Below are 19676 nucleotides of genomic sequence, written 5' to 3'. Positions count from 1 at the left end.
CAGCAAATGTTCTTGCTTGGACCCGGCATGCATCCATGATGTTATGTGGATGCACCGATGCCGGAACAGCGTGTTGGTAATGACAAGCCCATGGGCTGCACAAAAATCTAGCAGCCTCCTACCGTTGTTATTGAGCTGATCTAGCCCATGCCTTCCAATCACTCCAGACCAGGTGCCAGCATCATAACCAACTCGGGCATTGAAGTCGCCCAACAAGATGACTCTATTCCGAGGGGCCACTCTAGCTAGCACCTGTGACAGGAGGTCATACAAGGCATCTGACTCATCGGCCTTGCCTGCATCCCTCCACGGATGTTCGTCTTCGGTGGGGGCATAAGTAACCACGACCACCACTCCTCGCCTCTGGTTGATGGGAAGGTGAGCCCAAAGTAGCCTGGGGCTTACCGCTTCCCACACCACACCGCTACGCTCCCACGCCCCCTTCATTATTTTGTTCAGAAGAAGAGACACTCCCTGTTGTTTGGCAGTCTCCTGCCGCGAGTAGAGGACTGTCCACCCCTCATGGTGGCAGGAGCCAGAACCGGTCCACCGGACCTCCTGAATACCAATGAGATCCAGGCGGTATCGGTCCAGCTGCCGACAGAGGAGTGGCAGCCTCTCCCCGCAGTGAGCATTTTAACATTCCACGTGGCCACCCGCAGTGTTTTTGTTGTTTCTGGAGGAGCCCCGAGGGTAAGGATTCAGTCTCCTGGCTCCTCTAAATGGGGTTTGGCCAGGAGACGTCATATTTGCCTGTCCCTCCGGGCCCTCCGGCACAAGCTTAATTAGATATTTTAAACGCGGTTTTGTGGTAATTAATTGAAAGGTGGAGGGGTTACCAGCCCCTAGCACCCATCCAGAGCCCCCATTTGGCCGCTGTGGTGGTCACAGACGCCATGAGGGGAATGGCCAATCTAAATTGGCCCTCCCCCCCACCCACGACACTGCCTACCACAGCGTTGCCGTCCGGCACGAACCAGGAGGTAGGGGGTTGTTTTTGCCGGACAAGCAGCACCTATGAGGCACGGCACACGAGGGGGTGGGTGGCCAGCCCACCACACCCGGCCGTCTTTGTCTCTCTCGCGGTGACGTTTTGTACACCGCACCAGGTCCTCACTAGAGGCCGAGTCGACCTAGAGGAGGCCCAGGACCGGTTCATAAAATCGTCGCTTGAGTGTTGCCACTCGCACGGACGTTCACCACGGCGTTTGTCACGATCACGCGATCACGGCACCCTCGCTCACTCGCGACCATGAGCTCGTTCACTGTCGCTGACACACAAAGACAAAGATACCCCGTATAGCCCGACTAGACTGTTGGGGCAAGTGCTGTTAGCGAGCACCTACACACACGCACACACACGTGTTAACCCTCTCACGTAATAACGACTCGCACACTCATCCTCGCACGTAATCACCCACTCAATAAATGGCACACGCACAGCCGCTTGCACTGTTACAACAACAGCGTTTGTGCCAGGCTAGGTGCGCTTTGAGGCCACGTGAGGTGTCGAAAGCTCGCTGCTGGCAGGAGGTCACGGGACGGACTCCAGGTGCCATGAATTTGTTGAATGAAATGCGTCAGCCGTGCTTTATCCGCCCGGCACGCCGCTCGTTGTTGTGAGCGTCGCCACTCTTGCTCTCCGCTGCTGTTGGATTGTCGACTGCCTCCCAACTGCCCCCCCCCCCCTCCCCACGTAGCGTCCTTCACGAGCCTCTTACACGTTTCGCTGTTGCACGCACCCAAATTCCCGCGCGCATTCCGTTTAATTCGCACACTCACTGACTCACCCTCTCGCCCGCTCACACTGCCGCTCGCTCACACTCGCTCGCTCGCTCGCCCACGCGCGGTCACGCGCATCAACCCCGTGCGCCTCCGAGCGCCGACGCGCTCGTTTAAGGCCGAGTCGACCTAGGCGACGCCCGGCACAGTTTTCATGACACCGCTCGCAAAAAAAAAGGCATCCCTCTGCTGCCCGCAGCACAAGATGTCGATGAAAGCTCACAGCGTGTTGCCTTTTCCACCTCGTCTCTCTGCTCATCACCTCCCACCCCATCTCACCTCATCATCTTCTCCCAACCCCCCCTCCCCCCAAAGACAAAGATCCCCCTTATAGCCTTACTGTACTTCATGGGGCAAGTGCGGTTAGCGAATAGCACCTATGAAGGCTGGCACGGCAAACGAGGGGGGTTGGGTGGCCAGCACCCCACCCGGCCGCCTTTGTCTCCCTCGATGCGATGTTTACACACCGCACCAGGTACTCATTTGAGGCTGAGTCTACCTAGGGGAGGCCCCAGGACCAATTAAGAAAGCCGTAACCGACGTTGTCCCGAGGGGAGGAAGCCCAGGGCCGGTTCAAGTATCCGCCACTGTCATTCAGCGTGAGCGGGGTTCGAACCCAGGCGGTGGTCAGGTGGTTCGTGGCGCGGTGCGCTAACCACACGCGCCACCGCTCCTCCGCCACACCTCCCTCATTCGTTCTCTCTCCACAGCCCCCACCCTCATCCCGAGCTCATCCCTCACGCCCCCTCCTCCTCCTCCCCCCCCCCACCACTCACCTCGCTTCGTCTCCCCTGGAGACGGAGCCAAAAAAGCAGAGCGAGCGTCACCTCCTCGGGTGTGACGTCAATGAAGGAACGAGTATAAAAGCGGCGGGAGATTCGTTCTCTCTTCGCTGAAGCTCTCCCGTGATCGCTCGCTCGCTCTCTCTCTCTCTCTCTTCACACACCACACACACACAGCTGCGTGTGTGCGTATAGCGTAACACATTGCTCTGTCGGGAGCAGCGCGATCGTGCGGGCGAAGAAACGGCGGTTTGTGCGCAGAGGACGGACGGACGCCTTCAATAGAGAAGGGGGGGGGGTCTCTTTGAGGTCGCTGTCCCTGGTGCTGAAACAACACGGGCGAAAGGTACAGGGCGATGTTTGTTGTTGTTGTGTGTTTGAGGCTCTTCGTCATAAGCGATGTGTGCTGCAACACGCAGCCAGCCGCTGGGCCATCATGATGGGTAATATAATTAAAGTGTTGTGTGCTTTGTCAACTGTTTTTCGCTGATATCCAAGGCTGTGGTTAGGTGGCGAGTGGGTGCCGTGTGGATGGATTTTCTTGTGTGTGTTTACTGTGGCTATGTTTGTTGCTATGTATACCTGTCTGTGACTGTGTGTGTGTGTCTTTGTGTGTGTGTCTTTGTGTGTGTGTCTTTGTGCGTGTGTCTTTGTGTGTGTGTCTTTGTGTGTGCTCCTGGGGAGCGGTAGTGTAGCGGTTAGCGCTACGCTGCGTTATGAACCTGGCGACCCGAGTTCGATTCCCGCTCACGGCCAACACCACTGACGATTATCGGAAACGGTTCTGGGCCTCCCCTAGGTCGACTCGGCCTTAAATGAGTACCTGGTGCGATGTGTAAACATCGCCACTGGGGAGACAAAGGCGGTCGGGCGTGGTGCTGGCCACCCACCCCCTCGTGTACCGTTCCGGCCTTCATAGGTGCTCGCTAACAGCACTTGCCCCTACAGTCTGTTAAGGCTATACGGGGGATCTTTATCTTTTATCCTGTATGTTGTGCGTGTGTCTTTAGCACTGTTTCTAGAGAGACAAAGGTGGCCGGGTGTGGTGCTGGCCACCCACCCTCTCGTGTACCGCGCCGGCCTTCATATGTATATTGTGTAGCGGTAGTGTCGTGGTTAGCGCATTGCGTCTCCGAAGCAATTGGACCCGAGTTCGATTCCCGCTCGCGGCCAATATCGGTTGACGAATATCCGCACCGGTCGTGCGCCTCCCATTGTAGGTCGATTCAGTCGTAAGCGTGCATCTGCTGCGCTGTGTAAACATCGGCGCTGGGGAGATAACGGGGGCCGGGCGAGATCATCACTATACAACCCACTTGGGTTCCGAGATTAACATGAATAGCTCCTTCAATCATAAAGGTTGTCCCGTACATAATGCTGCTGCTTCTGTTTGTCTCGGCGGTTTGTTTGATCAAAACAACTCGATATATAGCAGGGTTTACCGCAACAAGCTGCATGTTATCGTCAATTCCATTGCACGGTATTAGCGCTGCACGGCAACGCTGTATGTTAATCCAGCATTGTCAAGATGTATGCGGGGAGATTTAAAATGCGTTCACGGGCATACCATTTTAATCTTAAATGCACGGAACACATTTTCGTACCGTCATATGTAATCAACGGTTATATAAAAAAAAAATTGTAACATTTACAGAGAGTCAATACGCTTGCCTTCCTACACTTGAATAAATACGGCATCAGCGTTCATATTTTTCACAGGAATTGCATGCAACTGGTGTGCGCATAAGACGATTGCTGAATACGAAATAGGTTAACTCTGAAGTCGTTTTTGCTCGTGCCGTATGGTTTAACTTTGTGTTTAAATTCGTCCAAATGTTCATATTGGAAGGACCATTGCCGAGAAACGTCTTTTACCTTGAACAAAAATGAATAAATAAATATTGTCTGTTATCTTTCTCCAGATAAAGCCCACGGCGCTATATGCGGCTCTCGTTCAGAAGCGATCTGGCCACAAATGACATAGCTCAAAGAAGTGGCTTGTCACGTGGAGAATTATCGCAGACAAATAATATAATCTATCAAGGCCACGGCGTTATTGACCAGTGCGTTGTTTTGCTTTGCTACAGGGGCTTAGTTCAGAATCATTCTGAACCATTATTACATCGGGTGTTTAAAAAAAATCTATGGGTTAAAAAATATTAATTCTACCAATTGTTGAGAACATTTGTATCAGTGGGATATGATTAACCGCCATCTCTGTACAGCTTAGAGACTTGTGGGGGAGCGGTGGCGCAGTGGTTAGCGCGCTGCGCTATCGTCACTAGGAAGACAAAGGCGGCCGGATGCGTGTGTGTGTGCTCGTCATACGACCCGCGTCGTGTGCTGAGCCGGCCTTCATAGGTGCTCGCCAACAGCACGCACTTGCCCCAGCAGTTTGTTAAAGGCTACACGGGGGATCTTTGTCTATGTGTGTGCGTGCGCATGGCTACATCCATGTGTGCGTTCAAATGCACGTGCCTTCACACGCCTCCTATACGCGTCACACCTATCAACGTGTGTGTGTGTGCATCGTTCGTATGAGTGTGTGTGCGTGCGCGTGTTTAATAGGCGCTCGCAAACAACGCTTGCCCCCTAATCTATAATGCAACACGGAGGAACGCTTGTGTGTGCGCGTGAGACACGCGCGGCCCGGGTCTTGTTTTCACCACGAACCCCTCTCGTATAATAATAATGATGATACAAGTCTCGATAACCCAAAAATATGTGCTCGCAGACAGGAATTCTCCACGACAGCGCGTTTATAGCAATGTTCGAGACACGCACACAAAATAATAAAACACTCGCTGATTTCTAAAGAGAGCGGAGCGCATTTCCCTTATTAGGAGATGCTATAAATAACTCGGCATTTGCGTCACGTTGACGTCATTACTGCAATCTCCCAGCAGAGAGGCCATATGAGTTAGATTCCTGGCCATTCATTCATGAAAATATATCGTGTGTAATCATTGATGGGGGGGAAAAAAAAGTCGAGTTCAATCAATTAATTGATACATTTCTCAACTCGATCAAATTTCTCGACTCAGTCATACGATGCTATCCGATTCGTGTCGAATAATTAATGATAATAATGAATTAAATAAAACAAATATTCATTCAAAGCAGAATGTTAGTGATTGATTCGATGAATAAAATATTCATTTTAATGAATATATAATTTTTTTAAATGGATTAGAAACACAAATTGATAGGAATCTTAAATAATTTCGGTCATATTGACTTTAATTTAGGACAATATAAAACAAAAATCTCTGACGCAGTCCGAAAAATATTCCGTTAATGAATTAGCACTTAACAAATATTTATTTATTCTCAATCTATAAATCAGTCGACTAATTGTATTTAAAACGCACCGTGACGTCACCTGTCCGCAAGTAATTAATTGAAATCTAACCAACATAAAATAATTTAATCTGCTAAATTAATACATTATTCACACATTGATGATCACGACGGTGAACGGAAGCTTTCAATTGAGCAGGTGATATTCAGTGGATGATGATGCCGCTGCTGATGATGCTTAATCGATTACGTAACTTAGCCTTCTCCACACGGCGATCCATTTATAGATACCCTACTAATTCCCCATGTACTCCGACTCGTTCTTGTTAACCTCACCTGACGTAATCATCGGAGGCTGCACGCGGCGAGTCCATTGAGATTGATGGTGTTCATTTCTCTTGAGGATTTATCCCAATCAACTTAGTGGGGTATCTATAAATGGACCACTCTGTGTGTCTTATAAATAAGTAGGGGAGCGGTGGTGTAGCGGTTAGCGCGCTGCGCTATGAACCCGGCGACCCGAGTTCGATTCCCGCTCACGGCCAACACCAGTGACGATTATCTGAACCGGCCCTGGGCCTCCCCGAGGTCGACTCGGCATCAAATGAGTACCTGGTGCCGTGTGTAAACATCGCCACTGGGGAGACAAAGGCGGCCGGGGGTGGTGTTACCCACCCCCACTCGTGTGCCGTGCTGGCCTGCATAGGTGCTCGCTAACAGCACTTGTCCCTACAGTCTGTTACAGGCTACACGGGGGATCTTTGTCTTTGTTTAATAAATTGGTTAACCGAGGCCCGTGACGGTTCACCACCCTCCGCGTTGTGAATGATCGTAATCATTTCCATTCACGAATCGATTATTCTCATAACCTATTGATTCACTGGCACCTATAGGGGCGCCACGGTGGCGAGATTTAACTCCATCATAGCAATGAGACGGCACATTCGAGAGGCACATTATAATACAAACTAGAGAAACAATACAAACGAGACGGACAATACAAACGAGACAGACAATACAAACGAGACAGACAATACAAACGAGACAGACAATACAAACGAGACAGACAATACAAACGAGACAGACAATACAAACGAGACAGACACGACAACAGAAGACAAAAGAAGAGGGAAAAGTTTATTCACCAATCGAACAAAAACCTGAATCGACTGCCAATCATTATTTTCCAAGTTCATAGATCATTCCTTCCGGGGCTCAATACAACTGGTACAACTTTTGATTTGAAGCTTTCGTGACTGCAGGGATTCATATTCTTGGTTCTTTACCGAAATAACCAAGAATATGGTCCAACTTTGTGACGCATCAACAAGTAGGCGTGTTTCAGGGTCGGTCCGTCACACAATTTTGACGACATGATTCGTCATTTAGGTTTTCAATTAACTTCGTTTTTGTTTGCGATTAATATAATTTACACGTGGTGTGAATCTGGAACACATACCGCTGTACACGAATCACACTATTCAATGGAATAATCGATTCAACGCAACTCAACTTAAAAAAAACTTAATTTGGAGCTTTCGTGACTGCAGGAATTACTCTGGTTCTTTCGGCAAAGTCACGTATAAAGAGAAAATAATAAATTAAATACTAGCATACGACGTTTCGATTGCAACACAAGCAATCATCATCATCAGGTATAAATGAAATAGAAATACAAATCTAGTATACCCTAGAGGGTGTTGACTGTTATGCTATCCGACTCTCTGTTGTATTACATTACATTTCTAAGTATACTAGATTTGTGTTTCTATTTCATTTATACCTGATGATGATTGCTGGTGTTGCAATCGAAACGTCGTATGCTAGTATTTAATTTATTATTTTCTCTTTATACGTCACTTTACCGAAAGAACCAAAGAGTAACTCAACTCAACTTTATTTTACCAGGTAAGGCCCACTGATGGCTTGTTTTCAGAAGCGACCTGGCCACAAATGATTGCTCAACGAAGTGGGTTATCACGTGGAAGTTGAAATATTAGCCAAATGCTCTAAAAGCGTGATGTTGGTTCTAAATTTGGGGGGGGGGGGGGAAACTTGGAGGACCCGGAGAAAAATCCACGCGACCACGGGGAGAGAGAGAAACGCAACCTCCAAATACAGAGCAGCAGGCGTCAGGGTCGGGATAGAATCCACGACCTCCTGTGTACCAGGCGAGGTAGTTAACATCTCCTAGCCACCGTGATGATGATGAGAAAGAGAGAGACACGCAAACTCCAAATACAGAGCAGGCGTCAGGGTCGGGATGGAACCCACGACCTCCTGTGTACCAGGCGAGGTAGTCAACAGCTCACCATCAATTATTTGGTGATGGCGCTTGTTCCGCTGCATTGGAAGTTGTGCAAAAGCAGAGCCAACAACAACAACAGCAACTCAACAATGTTCATCAATAACAACACTGCACGGCCTTGAAAGTAAACATGTATAATGGGCGACGTTTCGGGCAACGGCCCTTCTTCATAGCAAACTGATAGGCCAGAGATACAGACTGCAGTTATTGACACAAATGAGGCCTACTGGGAATTCGATGTTGGTATTTGTTTTTGGTGGAGCACGTTGAATTTCCACCACACTGACAGTCCCAGCAGGGGGACATTGAGGCGTCACCTTTGACCTTTGACATCGCCTGCGAAATGGGGTCAGCTCATTCCACGTGGAATTGGCCAAGACCATCCCGACGTGGCACGACCCCTTGCGTCTTGAGACTCACCGAGACCCGCGGGGACAATTTCCGCGCGGCCCCTTCTTTGATGACTTTTCTTGCGGCTCTTGAGAGAATGCATCCTCTTGTTATTTTGGTTGCATCGAAGTTCAGTTCACCATGGGAGTCCAGTTTACCATGTTAGTCCGGTTTACCATGGAAGTTCAGTTTACCATGGAAGTCCATTTTACCATGGGAGTCCAGTTTACCATGGAAGTTCAGTTTACCATGGGAGTCTAGTTTACCATGGAAGTTCAGTTTACCATGGAAGTCCATTTTACCATGGGAGTCCAGTTTACCATGGAAGTTCAGTTTACCATGGAAGTCCAGTTTACCATGGAAGTTCAGTTTACCATGGAAGTCCAATTTACCATGGGAGTCCAGTTTTCCATGTTAGTCCATTTTACCATGGGAATCCGGTTTACATGGAAGTCGAGTTCATCATGGAAGTCCAGTTCACCATAGAGGTCCAGTTTACCATGGCGGCTCTTTAAGGACCGCTTGGTGACAGTTATTTGTTGAGGACCATCACTGTCTCGAATTCACCACCACACTGCATAGCGGCTCTTGAAATTTTGCTGGGTTTATATTTGGATTTTTTTTACCGAAATCTTAAAAACAAAAATGTTCGTGCCTCTGCTTGTCCGTCGCCCCCCTCTCTCCCTTCCCCCACCTTGCCACGCGCCGTTCTGATGGACCCCTGTCGTTGTGCGCGTGTCTCTGCCACAGCCATGCCCTCTGAGACGATGCCCTCCTCCTCCGCGTGGTGGCACTGCGTGGCCTCCGTCGTTGCCCTTCTGGCCACGTGCGTCTCAAGCATCCCGCTCACGTCGCCCCAGGCTCACAAGTACTTCCACCCGCAACAACAACAACAACAGCAACAACAACAACAGCTGCTGTCCATGACAGCCGCGCAACCGCTAGCGTACGCCTCGGTCTCCACCACCCACCGGGCCGGCTCCCTGGATGAGCCTTCGGCCAGAAGTTTGTCCGAGGAGGAGCTCCTCAAGACGCTGAGCGCTTTGCAGGCGCTGGAAGAGGAAGGCGAGGTGCTCGCCTACCTCGCCAGCCTCCGCTCCGGCTCGCGGGGCCGCCAGGCGCAGCGCGAGGTCGTCACCTCCGAGTCCATGCTCGAGTCTCTGCTGCTCGAGGCTCTGGCCAGGAGAGACCAGGGTCTGCAGACTCGGCAGGCGGAACAGGAGGAGGACGAGAAGCAGCAGCAGCAGCAGCAGGAGGATGAGGAGGAGGAGGAGGTGGTGAGGGAGATGCTGGCAGGCCAGCCACGGAGGATGCCTCGCCACGGCAGAAACTTCTCGCCGCTCTACAGCCAGAAGAGCCGCTCGGACGGGCTCGGTGTTGAGAATGGAGATGACGATGTCGACGACGACGATGGTGGTGAGGAGGAGGAGGAGGACATTGGCGGTGGAGCTGCTGCGAACGGCAACGCTGGCTACGGTGACGATGGCGCGGTGGAGGAGGAACTGGAGGAGAATCGAGCGGCGCGCTGGAGATCTGGCGGCGACGAGGAGGACGAGGAGGGTGAAGCCAACGGCGGCGGCGGCGAGGAGGAGGACGAGGGAGAGGAGGGAGAGGCGCGGGATCTACTCCAACTTCTGGAGGCGCTCCAGGGTCGCGGCGCGAGGCAGAGCGAGGGCGGTGGAGGAGGAGGAGCGGGCCGGCAGGCGAGCGAAGCGGCGGGCGCGGAGGACGTGAGGTCCGTGGCCGTGATGGAGGCGCGTCGCCGCAACGACAAAGCGGTCGGCCAGAGGCCGCGCTTGCTGAAGCAGCAGCAGCAGCAACAGCAGCAGCAGCAGTTGGACAGGGAAGATGAAGAGGCTTTGGATCAGGCTGCCAATCTGCTGCTGCACTTCGCCCTGCAAGCCGGAGAGAATGAGAACTCAGCGCCGCCTCCTCGGTCCCGTGGTCCCAACGCTGCACCGCGCTCGAGGTCTCCGTATCCTGGCCAGGCCCGAGGGGAGCGGCCTCCGACGCCCAAGGGGCGCGTGGAGGGAAGGCACCGCCCGAGGCCTGCTCACGACGGGGACGAGGAGGAGGAGGAGGAGCGCACAGCAGAACTGGAGAACCTCGTGAAGCTGCTGCTGCTACAAGAGGCTGAAGGAGAAGGCCGTGATGGTGGTGGCGCTGGTGACGAGGACGATGCTGATGCTGATGATGGTGCTGCTGTTGAGAAGCAGCAGCAGCAGCAGAGGCAGAGAGGAGATGGTCAGGGTCGGAGGAAAGCGACCGGCAAGGTCGTTGCGTCGTCAGCTCGCACCGCCGCCTGGCAGGAGGCACCTGCGCAAGGACGCCACGGGCTCAAGGATCACAAGCGCGGCGGGGCGATGGACGAGGAAGGCGACGCTGCAGCGGCGGAGGAGGTTGAGGAGGTTGAGGAGGAGCAGGGCTTGGATCGGGCAGCGAAGTCTCGGCAGTCGGCGAAGGAGGGGGAGGAGGAGAGAGGTGATGGAGAGGGAGGGAGGTCGGAGGAGGAGCACGCGGCTGAAGAGGAGAAAAGGGACAACGAGATCCTCCACGAGCTGCTGCAGTACCTCAAGCTGGACGAGGAAGGTCGACTCGAGGAGAGTCAACCTCCTCCACCTCCTCCTCCACATCGGCTCGACGCTCCTCGTTCGGCGGACGACGACGCTCGAATCGTTGAAGAACTTTCCAAGTTCATCATCGACGACGGTGGTGACGACGACGATGACGACGACGACGATGATGATGATGTGGAAGACACGGTGGAGGTGGAAGACCTCGAGGAGGAGGATGATGGCGACGACGACAACGACGACGACGACGATGGCGATCGCCGCAAGCGAGTCTCGCCCTCGTATCGCCAGCAGAAGGGCCACGGCCCCAGCGTGGAGCCGCGTCTGGACCTGGAGGGCCTCCTGGTGGAGCTCCTCCAGGGGGCCGCGCGCGTTAAAGGAGACGGGGCGGGTGAAGTTTCTCGCTACGCGTCGGCGCCATCGTAGGGTGCCGGCCGTCGCGAACAAATCGATGAATAAAGGCATTTGACATATAACCTCGCAACGTAAACGTGACGATGATAAGTTCTGATGGTCGTGGGAGTCTGTGGGTGGGCGGGCGGGTGGATGGGGTGAGGGGGGGGGGCTTTGGTTGCTCCGATAGAGACTTCTTCTTGTCGCCCACTTGGATAGGAGGGACGTCTCGCTCATCCTCCTATGCAATTGTGGGAACAGGGAGGTCTATGGATGGGACCCCATTTGTTGTTGTTTTGTATCACTGGCGATGACACGGTTGCTGCACAGATGTCGCCACCTATTCTTAGAGTACGGTATATATATGTATACAGTACAGGCATGCACATACACAGATAAAGACAAAGGTCCCCCCACCCTCCATATTGTCGTAACAGGCTGTCGGGGCAAGTGTTGTTTGCGAGAACCCATCAAGGCATACGTACCTACAAAAAGACAAAGTCCCATACATACATACGTTCCCATCGGCTAACTTTCACGCACACAAACCGGGCAACACACACACACGCGCGAAAAAACACGCTCGCGCCTAACAGCGGGGACTTGCAGAATAACGAGCTCGTTCGAGACTCAAAAAAACCCCCATCGCGACCTCCTTCTTAGCTGCGGCATTCCTCCTCGAAGCCACTGGGTGGCGAGCGGCAGTAGACCTCAACATCGGCATTTAGCTCACAAAGACAAAGCTCTCCCGTGTAGGCTGAACGGACTGTCGGGGCAAGTGCTGCTAGCGAGCGCCTATGAAGGCCGGCACGGTGCACGAGGGGGGTGGGTGGTCAGTAACCACGCCCGACCGCCTTTGTCTCGATGTTAATCAGACTCGGGTCGCCGGGTTCGTAGCGCACCACGCGGCTCCACACATCTCACACACCACTCTCCCAAGCCTGTCATAACAGAATGATAGATACATCTCTAGAGCATTCCGGGTGTCATTCCATCTAGCCCCTCCCCTCCTCCTCCTCCATCCCCCTCCGCCCCCTCCCCGAATTTCGGAGATTAAATCGATAACAGCTCCGAGGAAACAATCGATAAAATGACAACGACTCAAATTGTTTCACTTGAGATCACAAGGACAAAGCGCCGTCGAATCTGACCATCACCTGCCGTGGAAGTTTGTCGACCACACGCGCACACAACAAAGACAAAGATGCCCCCTGTAGCCTGTAACAGACTCTTGGGGCAAGTGCTGTTAGCGAGCACCTATGAAGGCCGGCACGGCACACGAGGGGGTGGGTGGCCGGCCCCCTTTGTCTCCCCAGTGGCGATGTTTACACATCCGCTCCAGGTACTCATTTGAGGTTGAGTCGACCTAGGGGCGGCCCAGGACCGGTTCAGATAATCATCACTGGTGGGGTTGGCCGTGAGCGGGAATCGAACTCGGGTCGCCGGGTTTGTAGAGCAGCGCGCTAACCGCTACACCACCGCTCTTCACACACACACACACACGTACACACACAGACACACGTACACACACACGCGTACACACACACGCGTACCCACACACACGTACACATACACACGTACACACACGAGTACACACACAGGCGTGTACACACACGCGTACACACAGACACACGTACACACAGACACACACGCGTACACACACACGCGTACACACACAGACACGCGCGTGTGTGTGTGTGTACGCGAGCACACCACATGAAGGAAGATGCAACTCAAAACGACAGAACGAGATCTTATTTCTTTGTACTTCTCACAACAAAAAATCTTCTCGCGTTCCCACTTTGCTTTTTTCGCAGCCTCCCCGACCCCCCCCCCCCCCAAAACCGCAGCATGCAGTCGAGAAGTGGCATCTGTTGCTGCAGCAGCTGCAGCAGCTGCAGCAGCTCTATCCACTGCTGGACACACACTACACTACACGCACAACAAAGACAAAGATCCCCCGTATAGCCGTCAACACGCTGCTGGGGGCAAGTGCTGTGAGCGAGCGCCTACGAAGGTCGGCACGGCGGCGCGCGCGAATTGGGGGGGGGGGGGTGGTTGTTGGGTTTTGGCCAACAGCACGACCCGGCCGCCTTTGTCTCCCCACGGCTGATGTTAACAGCACACCAGGTTATCATCATTTAAGGCTGAGTAGATCTAGGGGAGAGCCGGGCTCGGTTCAGATATTCGACACTGATGTTAGCCGTGAGCGGATAATCGAATTCATGTCCGCCGGGTTTTCGTAGCGCAGTTCACAAGCAAACTCCGCTGCCGCTCCCCACAAGACAAAGACCCCCCGTATAGCCTTAACGGACTGTCGGGGCAAGTGCGATTAGCGAGTAGCACCTATGAAGGTGACCGCTCCCCTATAGACAGACACACACACTATACACACAAGTGCACTATACAATACACAGCTGCGCGTACACACGGACACTAATGTATACACACATCAGCTCATCGCATCCCCGGCGTGTTCCCTCCTTTGACTGCCACTCCGTCGCTAGTCTCGTGGTATCCGGACATCTTCTTCCATGGCGAGAGGGGCACCACGGTGGCTATGAGATGTTGACTACCTCGCCTGGTATACAGGGGGGAGGGGGGGTCGTGAGTTCGATCTCGACCCTGACGCCTGCTGTATATTTGGAGTTTGCGTCTCTCTCATCATCATCATCACGGTGGCTATGAGATGTTGACTACTTCGCCTGGTGTATAGGAGGTCGTGGGTTCGATCTTGACCCTGACGCCTGCTGCTGTATATGTGGAGTCTGCGTGTATCGCGTGACGATGATCCACTTCATTGAGCTGTCGTTTGGAGCCGAGCCGCTTCTGAAAAAGAGCCACACAGCTGAGTGGGGGCCTTACCTTGGTAAAATACACAAACACACAAGAAGTGAAATAGACGGATTTGTTCTCGAATCCACGTGCACCCCCCTCTCTTTCTGGACCGTGTCTCTCATGTGGAATTGCCTAATAAGCACAAGACAAAGATCCCCCGTGTAGCCTTGACAGACTCTAGGGGCAAGTGCTTTTAGCGAGCACCTATGAAGGCCGGCACGGATCCACGAGGGGGTGGGTGGCCAGCACCACGCCTGGTCGCATTCGTCTCCCCAGTCGCGATGTTTACACACCGCACCAGGTACTCAATTGAGGCTGAGTCAACCTGGGGGAGGCCCAGGACCGGTGTTCGCCGTGAGCGCGAATCGAATTCTGATCGTTGGGTTCGCAGCGCGGCGCGCTCACCACTACACGCCACCGCTCCCTACCCGCTCACGGCATTAGCCCCAACAGACGACAGACACACCGACACACACACCGACACACACTCTCTCACACACACACACTCTCACACACACACTCTTACACACACTCTCACACACACTCACACACACACTCACACACACACTCACACACACACACACACTCTCACACACACACACACTCTCACACTCACACACACTCTCACACTCACACACACTCTCACACACACACTCACACATACACACTCTCCACGCTTCTTTGCACAATTTTCAGCTTTCGTTCCGTCATGTGTCTGTGGTCGCGTCTCTGCTCCGTCGCACGTCACCGTGGGGCCACGTGCGACGATTTGAAGCCTCCTCCATCCCGTGGGTCCGTGGGGATCCTCGGCCGCTCTGTCGACGTTCCGAACCCAGTCCCGTCCGCATGGCTACGAAGCGAGAAGATCACGTGATTATTTTGAGGGTTACATTTTCCTTTTGAAGACATCCCGATATTCATTGTGCAAACGGAATGTTATCGTTTAAAAAGTGCCTGTTGTGGTTGTATAAGTATATAATGGTCCGTTAACGTGAACATGTGTGTGTGTATGCACATGAGACAGTACAGGATACGGAATTGTCCGGATTATAAGACGCACACTCCAAACCGCGTGCCGTGTGTGAATGACGTAACTGAGATCCTGTCTCACACACACATAGACAAAGATCCCCCCCCCCCCACCGTGTAGCCTTCACAGACTGTTGGGGCAAGTGCTGTTAGCGAGCAGCACCTATGAAGGCGCCACGAGATACGAGGGGGTGGGTGGCCAGCACCACGCCCGACCGCCTCTGTCTCCCTCATTTGAGGCCAAGTAGACCTAGGGGAGTCCCAGGACCGGTTCAGATAAACGTCACTGGTGTTGGCCGTGAGCGGGAATCGAACTCGGGTCACTGGGTTCGTAGCGTGACGTGTTAACCGCTACACACTCTCACACACACTCTCACACACTCACACTCTTACACACACACACACTCTCACACACACTCACTCACATTCACTCTCACACACACTCACAGACACACTCTCACACACACTCACACACTCACACACACTCACACACTCTCACACACACACTCACACACACTCACACACTCTCACACACACACACTCTCACACACACACTCACACACACTCACACACTCTCACACACACTCTCACACACACACACTCTCACTCACACAATTACACACTCTCACACACACTCTCACACACACACACACTCTTACTCTCACACACACACACTCTCACACACACACACTCTCACACACACAAACACACTCTCACTCACACACAATCACACACTCTCACACACTCTCACACACTCACACACACTCACTCACTCTCACACACTCTCTCTCTCTCACACACACACTCTCACACACACACACACATTCTCACTCACACACAATTACACACTCTCACACACACTCTCACACACACACACTCTCACTCACACACAATCACACACTCTCACACACACACTCTCACACACACACACACTCTCACTCACACACAATTACACACTCTCACACACACTCTCACACACATATACCAACCGGATCATTAGACACAGCATTCCTTGCTTTCAAATACACAGCAGGGGATGGGGGTGCGTCTTATAATCTGGAAAATACGTAACATGTAATTTTGTATTCCACAGTATTTTATGATATCCATCACTGGCACAACGGTGTGTGTGATGATGGTGGTGATGATGATGATGTACGTATGTGTGGTGAACTTCTTTCGCACCGTACGCAGCCCACCGTGCTAATCGGAGGCAGGAGTGCGCACCACGGCAGGAAGGATAGGTCGTCAGGGTCCACGCAGACTGTCAATGGCTCCATTTGTGACTTTCACAAATTCGCTCGATCCAAAATTGCGTACACTGTTTCCTCGCCTTACGCGAGCAGATTTAACTTCTTGTTGTATAAACTTCGTTTAATAAATAATCACATTTTTTTTTGTCCCGCCAGCCTATTTTTTTTTTATTTGGTTCGCTGTCGATCCACCTCTGGACGAAGGCCTCTTTCCACGCCGTGTCGCTCCTGGGAGGTGATTTGATAATGTCGATGACCATACTTCACCACGCAGGCGAATGCGATGGTTGGTGGTGCCACTCGCTACTGACTCGCTACTGACATTAGCCGTGGCCGGGAAATGAAACTCGGGTCGCCGCATTGGCGGCGCGGTGCGCTCACCACGTCGGCATCTCTATGATTAACTTACCTACAAGTCAATGCAATTGACGTCTCCCGGAATACGCGTGGTTCACCTTCGAGCGCAGTCCACGTGGTTCATCACCATCACCACCATCATCATCACCGTCATCATCATCACCGCCATCATCACCGTCATTATCATCATCACCACCATCATCATCACCGTCATCATCATCACCACCATCATCACCATCACCATCACCGCCATCATCACCACCGTCATCATCATCACCGCCATCATCATCACCACCACCACCATCATAATCATCACCACCACCATCATCATCACTGTCATCATCATCACCACCATCATCACCACCGCCATCATCACCATCACCACCATCATCATCACCACCACCATCATCATCACCATCATCACCACCAACATCACCACAATCATCACCATCATCATCACCACCACCACCAACATCATCACCACCATCGTCATCATCACCACCACCACCAACATCATCACCACCATCGTCATCACCACCATTATCATCATCATCATCACCACCACCATCATCACCACCACCACCATCATCATCACCATCACCACCATCATCATCACCACCATCATCATCACCGTCATCATCACCATAATCGATGTCCCGAGGCTGTCATCCCAGTCTAGAAGAACTCTCCGTCTGGCTCCTCACTCCACTCACAGCTCACAGCTCAGATCGCTTGCTCGCCACACAGACAGTCGCTGTCCCCCCCCCTCCCCCCGTGAGTGATTCTGAAGCTGGGGAGACACGTGGGGAGACACGTGGGGTGGCACTGGGAACTCGGTGCGGTGAGCGTGGTGGGGTTCGTCCAGATTCCACGCGGATTTTCTCCCGATTTGTTTTAAAATCCAGATTTCTCTGCAGTAGCTGTCAATCTTCTCACCATTGCTTTGGGGCGAGCTTGTCACGTGCACCCTGCTGGCTTTCACTGAACAACGCAGACGTCACGAGCCCAAGCGCCGAAAAGAAGAACGGCAGAATCAATCTACCGCTATGGAATGTTTCGAATGCTTCTAAAACACACGCGGTGGTGGGTGTCCATTTATTTTTTGGGAGAAAAAAAACGATCGTGAAACCATTCTTGTGGAATCGCTGTACTTTGTGGAAGTCTACAAAAGTTTGGGGTCACTCCAGCCAGTGATGGGTTCTGGCCCACTGGGAGGCCCCATTCCTCCCCCCCCCGCCCCACCTCGATATGTAAACTCACAGCGGGACGACAAGCGGTGTAAACGAGAGACGTGGCGAGGTGAGAGAGGTTCGACACAGACGTAGATTAGCCTGAGATGTAGTGGCATGGGAAACGCTGGGACGACGCGTGTGGAGTCAGACTTCAGGGAGACAACGTGGGATGATGAGAGAAATTCGGCATCTTGTTGTAGCTGTTAGGATTTAAATATGCGCTGGTATATTAAGTTCACTCATGTTTATTTTTGTTATACATCTGCGGGTAACCCCCACCTTTACCAACTTGGGGGGCGCTCTGCTTTTGCTTGGTGTTTTGTGAGCCAGCATTCACGGCCAGCAGATAAGCCTAACACACATGTAACATACATGCGTATGTCATCGCTTTTACAGACTATAGCGTACCGGTTCATGCTGTACGACGGTTCAACTATAAATCATTTGTGCGTCGTGAGTCAAAACAAAAAAAAAATCGTAGACATTGTTTTCGCGAATTTGATTAACGTATTTGTTTTAATATTAAAAAAAACATCCGAGTGCATCATTTAAGTAGCCTTAGTGGAACCAGTATATAAATATATATATATTTTCTGCTGCAAATAAAAAAAACCACAAAAAAAAACAAAGCAACCCCTTTGCCTGTTTCAGCTGTCCTACTGTGGTTAGCCCGTTCGCCGCTGTTGTATCCGTGTATATAGTCTGTGTAAGATGTTGATTGAATAAAGATTGTCATCTATACTTCGGTAATTCGGTTCTGAGTATTTGTTGCAGTGCGACGAAGCTGTCCAATGTCCCGTGGAAACGAGGTCAAAGGTCAGAGTGCGTCGTGGGTTGACTGATCTTCCATTCTCCGCCAGATTCACAGCAGAGCCGATATCCAACTAAAACTGAACTAAAACATAGTATTCTTAGGTTTTTTTGGTAAAGTCACGTAGGTAAAAAATAAAAAAATAATAAAATAAAATAAAAATACCGAAAAAACCTAAGAATATGAATCCTTGCAGTCACGAAAGCTTCAAATCTAGAATAAAACATAGTATTAGGGTTTTAACCCTTTCAACTGGTACAAAAACTGACACCTTTATACAAGGCATCATGTTTGCAATAACCACAACACAAGCAGTCAAAATGCAAACAAAAAGAAACAACTCTGATGATGATAATGAAATGCACTGTCCTTGAAGTTGATTGGTCCACACCCGAGACAGCTTTTCTTAGAGCCTAGTCTCCATTGGTGTTGGACCAGATGACGCCAAAAGGCGTACAACTCAAAGGCAGCGCACTATCGGAGTATTGAGAGCTCGGGGTAAACATTTAGCTCGGGGTAAGCATAAAGGAGGTCTCACAGTGAACTAAAACAAGTTTTTATTTCCCCAGCTAAGGCCCACAAAACGAGCTGACTATCAGAAATGAAATCTCAACGAAGCGGCTTATCG

The 19676-nt window shown here is 51.7% G+C and overlaps 1 protein-coding gene across 1 annotated transcript; it reads left to right on the top strand.

The window, feature by feature from the left end:
* Window positions 1-2676: 2676 nt before the first annotated feature.
* Window positions 2677-18978, top strand: LOC144947012 (uncharacterized). Its single transcript, XM_078876132.1, has 2 exons — window positions 2677-2910; window positions 9313-18978. Exon 2 carries the CDS (start codon window positions 9315-9317, stop codon window positions 11559-11561), a length of 2247 nt encoding a protein of 748 aa, XP_078732258.1. The 5' UTR covers window positions 2677-2910; window positions 9313-9314; the 3' UTR covers window positions 11562-18978.
* The last annotated feature ends 698 nt before the right edge of the window (window positions 18979-19676 follow it).

Source organism: Lampetra fluviatilis, chromosome 43, assembly GCF_964198595.1.
Source record: "Lampetra fluviatilis chromosome 43, kcLamFluv1.1, whole genome shotgun sequence".
Lineage (NCBI taxonomy): Eukaryota > Metazoa > Chordata > Hyperoartia > Petromyzontiformes > Petromyzontidae > Lampetra > Lampetra fluviatilis.
The sequence above is the reverse complement of the archived record's forward strand: the minus strand, read 5'-3'. Positions and strand labels throughout refer to the sequence as shown.

Coding starts and splice junctions, on each gene's coding strand:
- LOC144947012 (XM_078876132.1), top strand. CDS start 9,315: ATGCCCTCTGAGACGATGCCCTCCTCCTCCGCGTGGTGGCACTGCGTG.